Genomic DNA, 12,341 nt, shown 5'->3' on the forward strand with positions numbered 1-12,341 from the left:
CTGTCTTTGCTTACAGATTTTTCTAGACGTCCGCTTCCATCTGTACCACTCCTATACCCACTCCCTGTGGAACCTGGGGTCCAGGGGCGCTCGCTGGGGACCTGCATTCCCTTGGTGTCCCTGACTTCCTCCTAACTGGGAACAAGTCGCTCTCCAGCCCTGGGCCTCAGTTCCCCCTCTGTGGCACAATGGGGTTGGGCCAAGTCGTAGGAATTCACGGATCGCCTCAAGAGTATCCGAGTCCTCGAGAGCCGGAGGCAGTCTGCGTGCCTGTGGGCTGAGGGTCCTAAGCTGTCCAGGCCTGCACGGTGCACAGATCTCAGAAGCACTCCGCTGACAGATATCCCCCGTGCTGGGCAGGGCCCCTCAGTGACAGACGGGGAGGCTGCTGAAGTCCCCAGCAGAGCTGTCACCCGCCCCCGCCTTCAGTCAAAGCCCCCCATCCCACTTGTGTCGAGTGGCCTAGAGCTTAGAGTTCTCCTCCCTCCAACCCAAGATCCACACTCCCACGAGGTCCCAGACTCCCCGGATCCTCTGCATGGCCTACCTCCACTCTGGGGAAGGGCCCTCTGGATTCTGGCCAGTCCCCTCTGCTGCCTCCCCCGGTACCCAGCTCCCCTGGGATCCTGGTACCTGAGAGGAAGAGGAGACCACCACCGTGAGCAGGAGGGCGGATCAGAACTCCGAGGTTGACACCTCTGTCGGGAGGCTGGAGTTTCACAGTCGGCTGGTGGCTGTGTCGCCGCTGCAGCAGCGGGCAGCGAGCAGTGGGCAGCCCTCTCTGGCTTCAGCTGGCGAGAATCGTTCCTGCCTTGTCGCGGGTCACAGCCTTATTTCGGGCTGCAATAGGAGCCGGGGCCAGATGCTAAAAGCACCAGACCCTAGGGAAGACAGGTGCCCCGGCAGCGGGCCCCTGCCGACAGAAGGCTTGCGCCCACATGTGCACGCGCAATCACATGTGCACACGCACTCCCATGTGCACGCACACTCCCATGTGCACGCCTAAAAGTCACCTGGAAATGTCGAGAGTCCGCGGCTGCTCACTCGGCTCATTAGCTGTTGTCGCCTTCTTAGATAGCTGGTGGGTGGACGAGGGACGGCTGCATGGGTGAATTCCCCCCGCACCCGCTATCTTTGCTTCTCTCTTTCTTGCTACCTTTCTTCCTGCGTCAGTGCCGCCTTTCCTTCCGTCCTGCTCCTCTCCCTCCCTCTCCCCACCTCCTCACATTCTCAGAGCCTCTCTCCGCCGACTGAAAATAAATGAGGCAGGGCTCCGTCCTGAAGGAGCCCAGCCAGGCCGGAGTCAGATCCAGCCCAATAAACAAGACTTGGCGTAGCCTCATGGGAGATTCTCCGGAGAGCCTGGGGTGTCGAGGACGTGTTATCAGCCTGGCCAGGGGGATTGGGAAGGCTTCCCGGAGGAGGAGACGTTGGCGGGCTCCCATGAAGAATGAGCAGGGCTTTACCGGGCAGCAAAGGGGCAAGGGCATTGCAGATGGGGGACACAAAGCATGTGAAGATGGTAGGGACTAAACCTTAAAAAAAAAAAGAAGAAAAAAAAAAGGATGGCAGGGGGTTGGCAAGCTGAGCCAGAGCCGGGGACCTGGGGCAGTGCTGAGAGACGAGGCCAGGTAGAAGGCCAAGGCCGATGCTGCACCAGAAGCTGTGTTGATAAAGGGCTGTTGGGGTGCAGTGGTCAGATTGGCATTTCCCCCAGATGTCTCTGGCTGCCGCGTGGGAAAGGTGTGAAGGGCTCAGACCAGAGGCAGGAGGGTCTCAGTGCAGCCAGCTGAGGGAGGGAAGAGACAGCAGGGGTGCTAAGAGAGTCGCCAGGTCTTGGGGCGGGACTGCGCGGGGTGAGTCAAGGACCACACCCCGCTTCCAGCTGGGGTGACGGCAGTCGGTAGCCAGAATGAGCAGCAGGCTGGGGTGATGGCGGGCAGTAGCCAGGATGAGCAGCAGGCTGGGGTGACGACGGTAGGTAGCCAGGACGAGGAGCAGGCTCAGGTGCGGGGCAGGTTGAGCTCCGCTTTGCAGGTACTCGGTGTGATGAGCTCACCAGTACGCTGGAGGTAGACCGAGACAGAGGCACACGGAATGCTCCCCAGGAAGGGTGGGCAGTGCCCTGGGGCTCTGGGCCCGGCGGGTGTGGGAGAGCACCTGCAGCTGTGGTATATTCCTGTGGTATATTCAGGGTATATTCCTGAACTCCGCAGGGCATTGTCTCCTGCACTCAGCTCCCTGGCCCTTGGGTTCCTCTGCCCAGCCCCTGCTAGGCCTGAGTTTCTAGAAAGGAGGGTGAGGGAGGTCCCCAGGACAGGCTTGGCCTCACCTGGGACTGGGACCACAGCCGCCTTCTCTGGGCAAAGGTTGCCCTGGCAGGAGGGGAGGACGCCTGAGGGCCAAGCTCTGAGCTCACTAGGTTACCTGGACTCAGAGGTGACCTCTCGCCTTGGGTCTTCGTCCTGGAGCCCTGAACTGCTGGGAGGAAGCTGGCCCTGGCCCAGCCTGGCTGTGCCCACTCCAGTGACAGTGTGTACGGTGGTCCCAGCCTGGGCAACACCACCCAAGATGCTTCCTAGCGCAGCTTGCTCTCCCCTTACCCACATGGGGAGGCTGAGGCCTGGAGAGAGAGTGGCCAGATGCAGGATTCCTGAGCTGGTCAGTGACAGCACCAGGACTTCAACCCAGGGGCTTCTTCTAGGGCCCCACTTGTTCCCCCACCTTTGCATATAGCTGCTCCCCAAGCTCCCAGCCCATGTCTCTCAAATATTCCCATTCCCCCGGAGTCCCATGGACTGTTGCATGCTTGGGGAGCAAGGAAGGGCTTTGGGCATAAACAAAAATGACACTGGAGGCAGGAGAATGCAGGAAGCATTTATTGAGGGCCAGAGCTGAATTCTACAGGAGGCAGGAGGCAGAACACTGGCAAGCTCTAGTGGGTTAGGCTGCCTCCTGCTGGCTATTTCAGGAAATGCAGGTAGAAGTAGATACTTAGGTCACTGCATTGGCCGGAAGCTTGGCAGTGTCTCTTCTCTAGGAGGGGTCCTTAGCTCCAGTCTCTCTCGCTGCAAGGGGTTCCTGCAGCAGGCTGGGGCTTCAGTAAACGTGGTTGCTCCTCGTCAGTTGAGCTGGAGCACCTCTCATCTTCCCACCCACAGGGCCTATGTCCGCAGCCCTAAGGCTCTAGGCGCCCCCGGGATCACATTTTTATTCTCAGCCTCCCACCCAACTCTGAGTCCCTTCCCCCCTGACCTTGGCTGGCTCTCCACAGCCTTGGTTCCAGGCTCAGCGTTGCCCTGAGGCTAAGTCCAGCCCTGCACCTCTAGCTACATCCCGGCATCCTTCTGCCTCCATACCTGTAGTGCTCTGCCTGCTGCAGTCCCCGGCGTATTCCGAGGCCGATGCTCCTCGAGAGGCCACCACTTGCCACGCCTGCAAACCACAGAATTTGGTCCCAGTGCTCCCTGGATCCCTCCTGGGAGCTGGAGTCAGAGCAGCTGCAGTTTACTGAATGGACCAGGCCGGCAGCCACGCTCCCCGGGGTCACCGGGAATGAGGCATTAGCCAGGCCAGAGTGCAGCAGAAGGGGTGGGGGCAGGACAGGGCCCACTCCCCACTCTTCTAGGCACAACACATTCACCGGGGCTGGGGGCTGGAACTGAAGAATGGGCATTTCCTAGGCTGCCAGAAACACAGGCGGAAGCTGGCCTGACCCCTCACTCACCCCCCCCCCCAGCTTATCTGCTCCCGTGATCCTCTGTCACCATCCTCCCCCCCACTTCTTAGACCAGGAAGTGAATTTCAGGGCTAGGGGAGCCCTCAGGGGTCACCCAGAGCGGGGGCTGCCACACAGCTAGCATACTCCTTGTAACAGCAGAACCTCCGTCTCACTCCACTTAGACACCCCCGATCTGAGAGCCTCAGGCTTGCTCCATTCTCTGCCGTCCTCAGGTCAGCTGTGAACCCAGATCCTGGCATGGGTGGGCCCAGGAGGGACAGCTGCGTGGGCAACCCAAGTCCCAGGCCTGGGAGGAAGTCCTGGCTGCAGCTAAGAGGCCCGAGACCCCCTGCACCGGGGTGGGGGCTGAGCAGGGGCCAGAAGAGGCGCTCTCACCTCCTCTCCAGAAGGCACGGCCGGGCACCTTGAGCAGGCCCGAGAGACTGCTCTAAAGGTCACCGGGTAAAAATAGAGCTTGTCTGGGAAGGGACGGAAAACAGCTGCTCCTGCCCGGACCTCGGTGCCAGGGAGCTCGATGGCCAGGCCAGGCCAGGGCCTGCGTGGGACAGGGAGCTTTTGAACACACCACAGGTGGCAGACTCCAGGGAGCTGGGGGGAGCTGGGGGGAGGAGAACGCGGCCGGCCCCGGGGTCCTGTTGCCAAGGCGTGTGTGTGCTGACGTTGGGAGATGGTGTTGTCCAAGCCACGGTAAACAGGCAGCTGAGGGTCAGCAGGAGCATCAGAGAACTGAGTGAACCGGGAAGGGCCAGAAACCAAGTGTGGGTCCCCCCCCCCCAGCCCACGGCCGGAGCGCTCCTCTCTGGGGCTGACCAATGAGACCAGACCCTTTGGGGCCGAAGCGCTGGGTCCCCCAAGCCTGATCGCTCTTTGGCCCTCGTGGGGGTGGGCAAGGCTGGTCAGTGTGCTGCTTCTCATTGGGAGTTTGGATTTGTGGACCGTGTGATGGCTTATTCTGAATTTAGAAATATTTGCGTGTTACTACGCGGGGGACTTTAGGTGGTGCAGGAGGCTTCGCTGGGGAGGCTGCCACGCTTGAGCCGCAGGCTGCCCGTCCACCCGCGGGGGCAGATGTTGTAGGCCAGGATACCGGGCGACTTGGCCCCGGAGTCCTCGGAGTCGAGGGACACGTCGGAGTCCGTGGGCGAGCGACGGTAGGGGAAGGGCCTAGGCGGCGCGGGCAGCGGGCTCCGGGGACCGGCGCAGAACGAGGGCCCGGCGGGCAGGGGGCTCCGCGGGATCGGGGCGAATGTGGCCCCGGGCGCCGCCAGAGGGCCCAGACGTGCGGGCTGCGGCGAGCGCATGCGCAGTGGCGGCGGCGGCGGCGGCGGCCGCGGCGGGGAGAAGGGCCGCAGGCTCTCGGCGCCCGCCGGCCGCGGGGAGGCGCTCTTGCGCCGGGCTGCGTTGATGATGTTGCGCGCCAGGAGTGCCTGCAGCTGGCGGCTGGGTGGCCGCGCGTCATGCTCGGGCCGCAGCGGGGACACTGAGCGCTCGCTCCACGAGGGGGACATCGGCGGCGGCGGGGGCAGCGGCGGTGGGGGGCTGCTCGTGCTGCTCCCGCGGCTGGGCTCCCACGGCCCCGGGCTCACCCAGCCGTCCAGGCTGCTGGGGGGCCTGGATGCGGCCGGCGTCCAGGGCGGGGACGTGGGCAGAATCTCCCGGCGGTCCTGGGGAGAGAGCAGAGAGGAGGGGCAGGTGTTAGTGCTGTGTCTTCTGCGAACACGGTTGGGGCAGGGCCGAGCTGGCTTGCTCTTTATCTAGAGAGCAAGGGGGAGGGGGGCGTGCAGTGCCGCGAAGCGCAGGTGTCCCCTGTCAGCTGGTGTCCACCCGTGCGTTTAACGCGGAGGCTCGGAGTCAGCGTCACCTCGGGACAGACTCCTTAATCTGGGCACCGTGGTTTCCTTCTGTTTGCTGGGCACCACAGAGAAACACTGGAGGGGTGACCGCTGGGAGATGAGTGGAAGGGGACAGGACACTCAGTCCCAGGGTTGGGAGCAAGGCTTGTCAGTGGGTTGATTTTCATTGGCGGTTTGGATTTTTGGACCATGTGGATGGATTATTCTGAAATTTAGAAATATTTGCCTGTTACTATTTGGCTTAGACTGGATGAAAGCCCTGGGGGGTGCTCTGCTTTTCCTCGGATACCTAAGCAGGGAAGAAGTTCCCAGCGGCAGGTGGCAACACAAAAGCAAGTTGCTTTGGGCCTAGGCTGCACACTGCCCACCCTGGGCTGCTGGCAGGGGCGTGGGGAGGAGCTGTGTGGAAGTTACAGAGAGCACAGCTCTGCTGTGCACCTGCCCCGCGTGCTGCTACCCCTGTGAGAACTCTGAGGTCTGTGAGCTTCGTTCTTAGTCTTTGTGGCTCATCAACTCCTCCCAGCACCCCTGTTGGGGGTGAACAGTGCCCAGTGTGGTCTACCCCACCAGGAAATGGTGTGTGACTCTGTCGAGTCAAAGCTCTGCCGTGTTTAAGCCATCTGCACTGGTTTGAGTGGCGGGTTTGGGAATCATGCCCAGCATACATCGCCTAAGCCTCCCATCAGGTGCCAGCATTACCAGTCTGACCGCTTCCCCAGCAGTCACCCTTCAGAGTCCAGAGCCAGTCGATCCATCCAGTGCCCCCTACCCAAGTCTAGAACCAGCCACACAAGAAATTCTTCCCTCCAGTCAGTGATCAGCCATGGCCATGCCAGTCATCCTTGCATCCAATCAGGAACCTGATCCCTCCCCACACACACTGGCTGCTAGATGCAGACTCAGTTGGAACCCATGCACCTATAAAGGCGTGGTATACACGGCCTACCCAGTGCATATCTGGTGGGAAAGTAGAGCTGGAGTGATCCTTAGAGACCTGAGAATACGCAAGCCTCCAGCCTTCAAGGTAAAGCTCAACATAACCGACCTCTTTTCCTTCCAGGGTCGGAGGTGTAGGAGCCGCTGTGCGCCTGGGACACATTCCAGGAAGCAGACGCCATAACTCAGCAAGAGCAGCTAGGAGGGAGGGCTGAGCCCTAGGGCCAAACAGCAGTGACCAGGGTCTCAGGACCAAATGCCACATCAGAGTGGGCTCACGTGTGTCCCAAATCGCAGAAACAGGGAGGTGGGGTCCCAAGCCGTGAATAGCTATGGAGGAAGAGGAGCCTGGGCTCTTTGGCTACAAGAGGCACAGGCTGGGGCAGGGGAACTAGGAAGGTCTAAAAATCTCTGAAGGGTGGCTTGTACCCTTGGTGGCCAACAAGTGGGAAGAGTCCCAGGGTCCAGGCGAACCAGAGCGGCTCCAGCACGGGCTGGAAAGAGGGGAGGGCAGCGCCTCATCGCCTGGAGGTGGGCCAGAGGCTGACCTCATCCTCAGTGCCCTGGCCGGGTGCTGCCCGTGTGCGATGGCAGAGGATGATAGTGCTCGTTTTCTGCCACAGCGTGCAGTGCACTCTGCACCTGAACTCCTTGGAAACGCAGGGGGTGAAAACTCAGAGTAGCACCGTCAACCCAGCAGCAGCCTGGGACATGGAGGGGTGCAGGCATGAGTAAGGTCTGGTGAGACGTGGACTATCAGAGCCCAGCCCGAGCCCCCAGCCTACCTTCTGCAACCCTGGAGGCCCGGAGATGGGAGGGGATCGTCACACAGGAGTCAGGGGCAGAGCTGGGGAGTTCCCCTGAGTTCCCCCGACTCCGTGGCATTGGTTCCCGTCCTCCAGGCTAATAGTTAGCAATGTGGGAAGTGGTCACATTTATATAGGCAGAGGGCGAAGGGGCTTGGAGAGTGAATGCCTGGCTAGGGGTATTTCAATTCTGCTTGTAAAGGGTAGAACCAATCTGGCTCTAAGGAGCCGAATGTTTTCCCCAGTACTCGCCACCGTTTCTGTCCAAACCTGAAGGGAGAACCTGGCAGAAGGTTTGCACAGGGGGCTGCGGCCCCAGGTGCTGCCTGGAGCAACGCTCACCTCCAGGGTGTGCAGGGCACATCCACACACACAGCCAATGCCGGCAGTGCATTCCCCTCTTCTCACACAAACACTCGCCCACACTTCCCAGGCCAGAACCAGGGAGGAGGACAGAGCCCTGACGGCCAGTAGCAGCGCGGAAGAAAGAAAGCAGCGAGACGGAGTGAGGCAGAATGTATTCAGAACAGGAGAGGAAACAGGATTGGCGAAGAGCTGGGTGCAGGGTGGGCTCTTCCGGTGCGGGCCCTCGCGGTCAAAGGGGAGCGTGGGTCCAGGACAGGGGCGTGTCCCTGGTCAGGGAGGGGGCCTGGCCTCACCGAGCTGAGCTCCCTCAACTCCCCCACGCTGCGCTCCCTCCGTGGGCAATGAGCTCACTGAGAAGGCACCCCTGTTCCCATGGAGACCAGCCCGGAGCTCACGAACACGGCAGGCACAGCCCAGCAGGGCACCGCCCCCACCACCCAGCTCCCCTCCGGGAGCCCAGAAATAAGGCTAGGGAAGAGGAAGTGGGTGGTCCCCAGCCCCCGGCCTTGGGATGCTTCCATCTGCATGCTGCCTCCTGTGTCTATATTTTCCCAGCCCCCACGAAGCCTGATTTGAGGAGAGCTGCCCCCCATCAAAAGTGCCAGTGCAGGCGGGGACTTGGATAACCTGGTACCCCGGCGTCACTGTAGAAGAGACTCCGCCATCAGTCTGGTAGGATCCAGGTCTCTTAAGTCTCAGGGTCACCTCTGTCCCTCTGGTCCAGTCCCTGTCCCGTTCCCAGTCTCCAGGCAGCCGTGGCCTGGGCCATCCCAGCCGCGGCTCCTGAGCATCACAGGACCACCTTCATGGCTGACGCTACCTGCTCGTGGCAACAGCCCACCTCCTTTCCCTCTCTTCCCGGGGCACTGTCTTGTCACTTACAAGGCCTATCTGTCTCTCAAAGCACCAGCCATCCTCTCAATCCTCACAGCTAGAAGGGCCCTTGGTGCACAAATTAGAAAACCAAGGCCCAGAGAGGAGAAATGACTTGGTCAAGATCACACAGCAATTGGGAGGCTGGGATGGGGGTCAGAACCCCCCTCCCCACATCCTCCCTCCTGTCTCTCTGGGTCCCCTTCTATCACACCCAGGTAACTTCCTGTGGCCAGGCAGCTCCTTGCTAGCAGCTGCTCTGCTAGCCCCTTGGACACACCTGCACAGTCCTTCTCTAGGGTTCTCAGGGATGCCCTGGGATAGCCCCCCACCCCCACCCCCGAACAGCCAGGCTGGAGCTGAGACAGCTGAGCCCAGGCGTCTCCGTCCAGTGCAGCCAGGGCTCACAGAGGGCATGGGGGCAGCTGCCCGAGGGCAGGAAGAACGGCCTGACCCAGCAGGGCTGGGCTCAGTCCACGTCCAGCAGCGGAGGAGGAGAGGTGGAGGGGAGGCAGAGCTCTCAGAAGCAGCGCTGTCCAGAGGCAGAAGTGGGAGAGACAGGCGAGAGTCCAGCAACAGGAAGCGAGATGCCGGCAGCTGAGAAGGCAGACCCTGGGCTGGCCACTGCCTCAGCACGATGCTGGCTTCGCACTGACACCCCGAAGTTCTCGAGGCAAGGGGCAGCCTAGTCCTGGTGAGGATCTGCCCCTCACCAGGGAGGGGGTTCTGTCTCCGTGCCCCTTCCCCATCCGACACGGAAGCAGTCCAGGCTGCACGGCAGGGGTGGAGGGGAGACGGCTCGCACAGGGTCCTACAGCTAAGCTGGCGGCAGCAGCTGCAGACGGTGCCACGGACTCTGCAGCCTCCTCACCAAGCCCCGGGCCCTAGGGGCCTCTCAAGGCAGTGGGACCCCTGCCCCATGGCCGCGGGGTGGGGGGTGTCTGTTACTTGAAGCAGAAGGAAGGCTTCCACACCTGAGCCTCGATGCCGGCATTGCGGGTAGAGAAGGAGGGCCTGGGGGCCTGCTTGGCGCGGGGAGACCACGCCCTGGAGGGTGACACCGGCGAGACATCGCTGCTGTAGGGAGGGCTCACGGCGGGGGGCTGGACGCCGTCCTGGCCAGGGGAGGCGTAGAGGCCCGGAGAGGAGCGGCAGGGCCGAGGCAGCACAGGGGACGGCGGGAGGGCTGCCTTGGGCAGACTGGGCACCAGGTCCAGGGTGCTGGGCTTGGCGGGGGAGGCGGCTCTCGGCGAGACAGCTCGGGGGGAGGCGGCCCTCGGCGTGGCCCGGGCAGGCTCCTTGATGGGCGAGAGGACGAAGAGCGAGGGCCGCATGTGGTACGGGGGCTGCTTGGTGGGCTCCGGGCGCAGGACCCCGTTCTCGGGCAGGTAGCCGTGGTAGAGAGAGGCAGGCGGGGTCCGTGCTGGGCTGCGGGAGGCCACCCGGAATCCCCCGGGCGCATTGGTGGAGTATTTCCAGGACGAGGGGAGGGACATGGTCGGAGAGGGGCAGCGGGCCAGCTCGGCGGCCGCGGGACCCGACGACTCGATGACGTATTTCTCCATCCGTGACTGGCGGCGGGCATACAGCTCAGCCCCCTTCCCGGAGGCCTCCGAGAGGTTCTGGTTGGGCTTGGGCTTGGGCTTGGCCTGGATGCGGGGAGACTTGAGGCAGGAGGCCCATTCGGGCACGGCCTCCTCTGCGGTGCTGTGGCTGGCCCTGTCTCGAGGGGCCGGCTCCTGCTGGAAGTTGGAGGCCTCGGCGCCCAAGGCGAAGGGCTCCTCGTCTGCACCCGCCTCTCCCTGCTCCCTCTGCCTCCGCTTCTCGTCGGCCGTCTGCACCAGGTCCAGCAGGTCGGGGTTCGGGGTTGCCTTGGGCTTCTCCACGAAGGTGAACATGGACTTACGGCTGCCCCGGCGGGCCATCGACTCCTCCAAAATGCCCGTCTTGCCGGTGGGCACTGCCTGGCCTTTCAGAGCGGGAGGCCTGGGATCGGAGCTGGGGTACAGGGCAGAGTAGGATGGGGGAGAGCGCACCCGGGAAGCCGGGGGAGCCGCAGACAAGGTCTCGGCGTAGGTGGGTGGCGGCGTGAAGTGCCCCAAGGGGCGTCTCTCGGAGGCCGGGCTTCGCTGCCCCATCACCCTCCTCTCTGCCATGGGGCTGTGGGACACCACGTGTCTCTGTGGCCGCGGGCTCCTGTCTGCCAAGGTGGGGGCCTGGGGAGCTGCAGCCTTCTCCCCAAGATGCCGTCTCTCTACCATGGGGCTCCGCTCCAGCTGGCTGCTGCCGCCCGGGGCCTGCATCCCAAAGGGCCTGGCCGTCCTGTTGACCACCGACGGGGGTTTGGCCAGTGTCAGGTGCACCTCGCTGTATGCCTTGGTGGGTGTGATGGCAGCTGCCTGTCCACACAGCTCTGGTTCTGCTGCCAGCCCTAGGGCGCTGGGCTGTACATCGACCAGCAAGGAGCTGGATGTGAAATCTGGGGCACAGGGGCCAGAGCTGGGCAGGGGTGTGGCTTCTCGGGAGAAGGCGCTGGTGGTGGTGGTAGGTGGAGCCGATACTTTATCGATGAGGAGTGTGCTGAACCTCACCTCATCAGCTGGCGCCCGGGATTGCCCGTCTGTGCACGGGGTGCTGGGAGATTCAGAATCTGGCACCGAGCCGTTGGATGGGCATGGTCCCTCGGAGGCGTGCTGTGGGGTGCTGGCCAGTGGCAGGCTCTGCGGGGTGACAGCTGCTGCGGGGTTCTGATTGACATCCGTGGCCGGTGGGTTGCAGGTGCTGTTGGAAGCTGGTGCTGTGAGCGTGGCACTGGGTGACGAGAGGTTCTGGTTGACATCTGTGGTCGGGCTGTGGTCCTCAGCTGGAGGAGGGGTGGGCGGGGACTGCTGGGCCTCCCGGCTCTGAGACAGGTGCAGCCCGTTGGCCGTCAGCAGGGCCGCGTTCTCCTTTAGATAAACCACCAGCGGGACCTCCTCCTCCTCACTGGCCATCTTTTCCAGGTGCCGCAGCAAGCCGGCGTCTTCCGAGTAGCCCTCCATGCTGGGGCCCCCTCTGTCAGGGCCGTGGGGACTGGGCTTCCTTGGAGGGCCTGGCTGGGGTGGCAAGGGGGCACTCAGGCTGGGCCCCGGCACATGGCCCGCGGCGCTGGCAGGGAGCGCTCCGAGGGCCTCCGGGCTGGGCTTCTGTCCCCGCTGGCCACAGCTCTCCAAGGTAAACTCGTTCACCCGCTGTCGGCGCCTATTGAAGAGCTGGACGCCGCGGGAGTTGGAGCTGGGAGGAGTGGTCAGCTGGGCCGCGATCTGCTGGCTGCGCGCCTTCGCCTCCTTCAGGTCCTTCTCGCTGAGGCTAGTGCTCCGGCCCACGGCTGCAGGGGGGACAGACGCCCGGTTAGCAGGTGCAGGCACACTGTCGCTCTCTCGGGAAATTGCCCTTCACCCACTGTTTCCTGGAATCGGCCCTGAAGACCCCGGTCCCACTAGTGTCCCCCAGTTAGGCCTTCGCCAAACCATGTACGAACACCTCGCCCCAGCAGCCAAGGCTCCTGCATCCCTTACCCCCCTCCCTCTCCCCGCCCCACTAGCTAGCTTTGTACTCCTTGAAAACACCACAGCAGTGCTTCCGTGGCTGCTGCTCTCTGCTTGCAATAATCTTTGCCCAGATTGTCCATGTTGCTGGAGTCACTTCCCTGGAGGGGCCCTCCCTTCTCCTTTCCCATCTCGTCACAGCTTTCATCGCAACTTGAACTGTTTTTATATGCCCGCT

General features: G+C 62.8%; 1 protein-coding gene across 3 annotated transcripts in view; it reads right to left on the reverse strand.

Annotated features, from left to right (window-relative positions):
* Positions 1-2,863: 2,863 nt before the first annotated feature.
* Positions 2,864-12,341, reverse strand: part of SYNPO (synaptopodin) — a 47,829-nt gene continuing 38,351 nt past the window's right edge. For all 3 annotated transcript variants that reach the window (XM_062188836.1, XM_062188838.1, XM_062188837.1), the window contains 2 exons: positions 9,551-11,943; positions 2,864-5,406 (listed from right to left, as the gene is read on the reverse strand). In XM_062188836.1, coding sequence (XP_062044820.1) covers positions 4,735-5,406; positions 9,551-11,943 — 3,065 coding nt within the window. In that variant the 3' untranslated portion in view covers positions 2,864-4,734. The remainder of the gene's footprint in view (positions 5,407-9,550; positions 11,944-12,341) is intronic.

Source organism: Lepus europaeus, chromosome 4, assembly GCF_033115175.1.
Source record: "Lepus europaeus isolate LE1 chromosome 4, mLepTim1.pri, whole genome shotgun sequence".
Taxonomy (NCBI): Eukaryota; Metazoa; Chordata; class Mammalia; order Lagomorpha; family Leporidae; genus Lepus; species Lepus europaeus.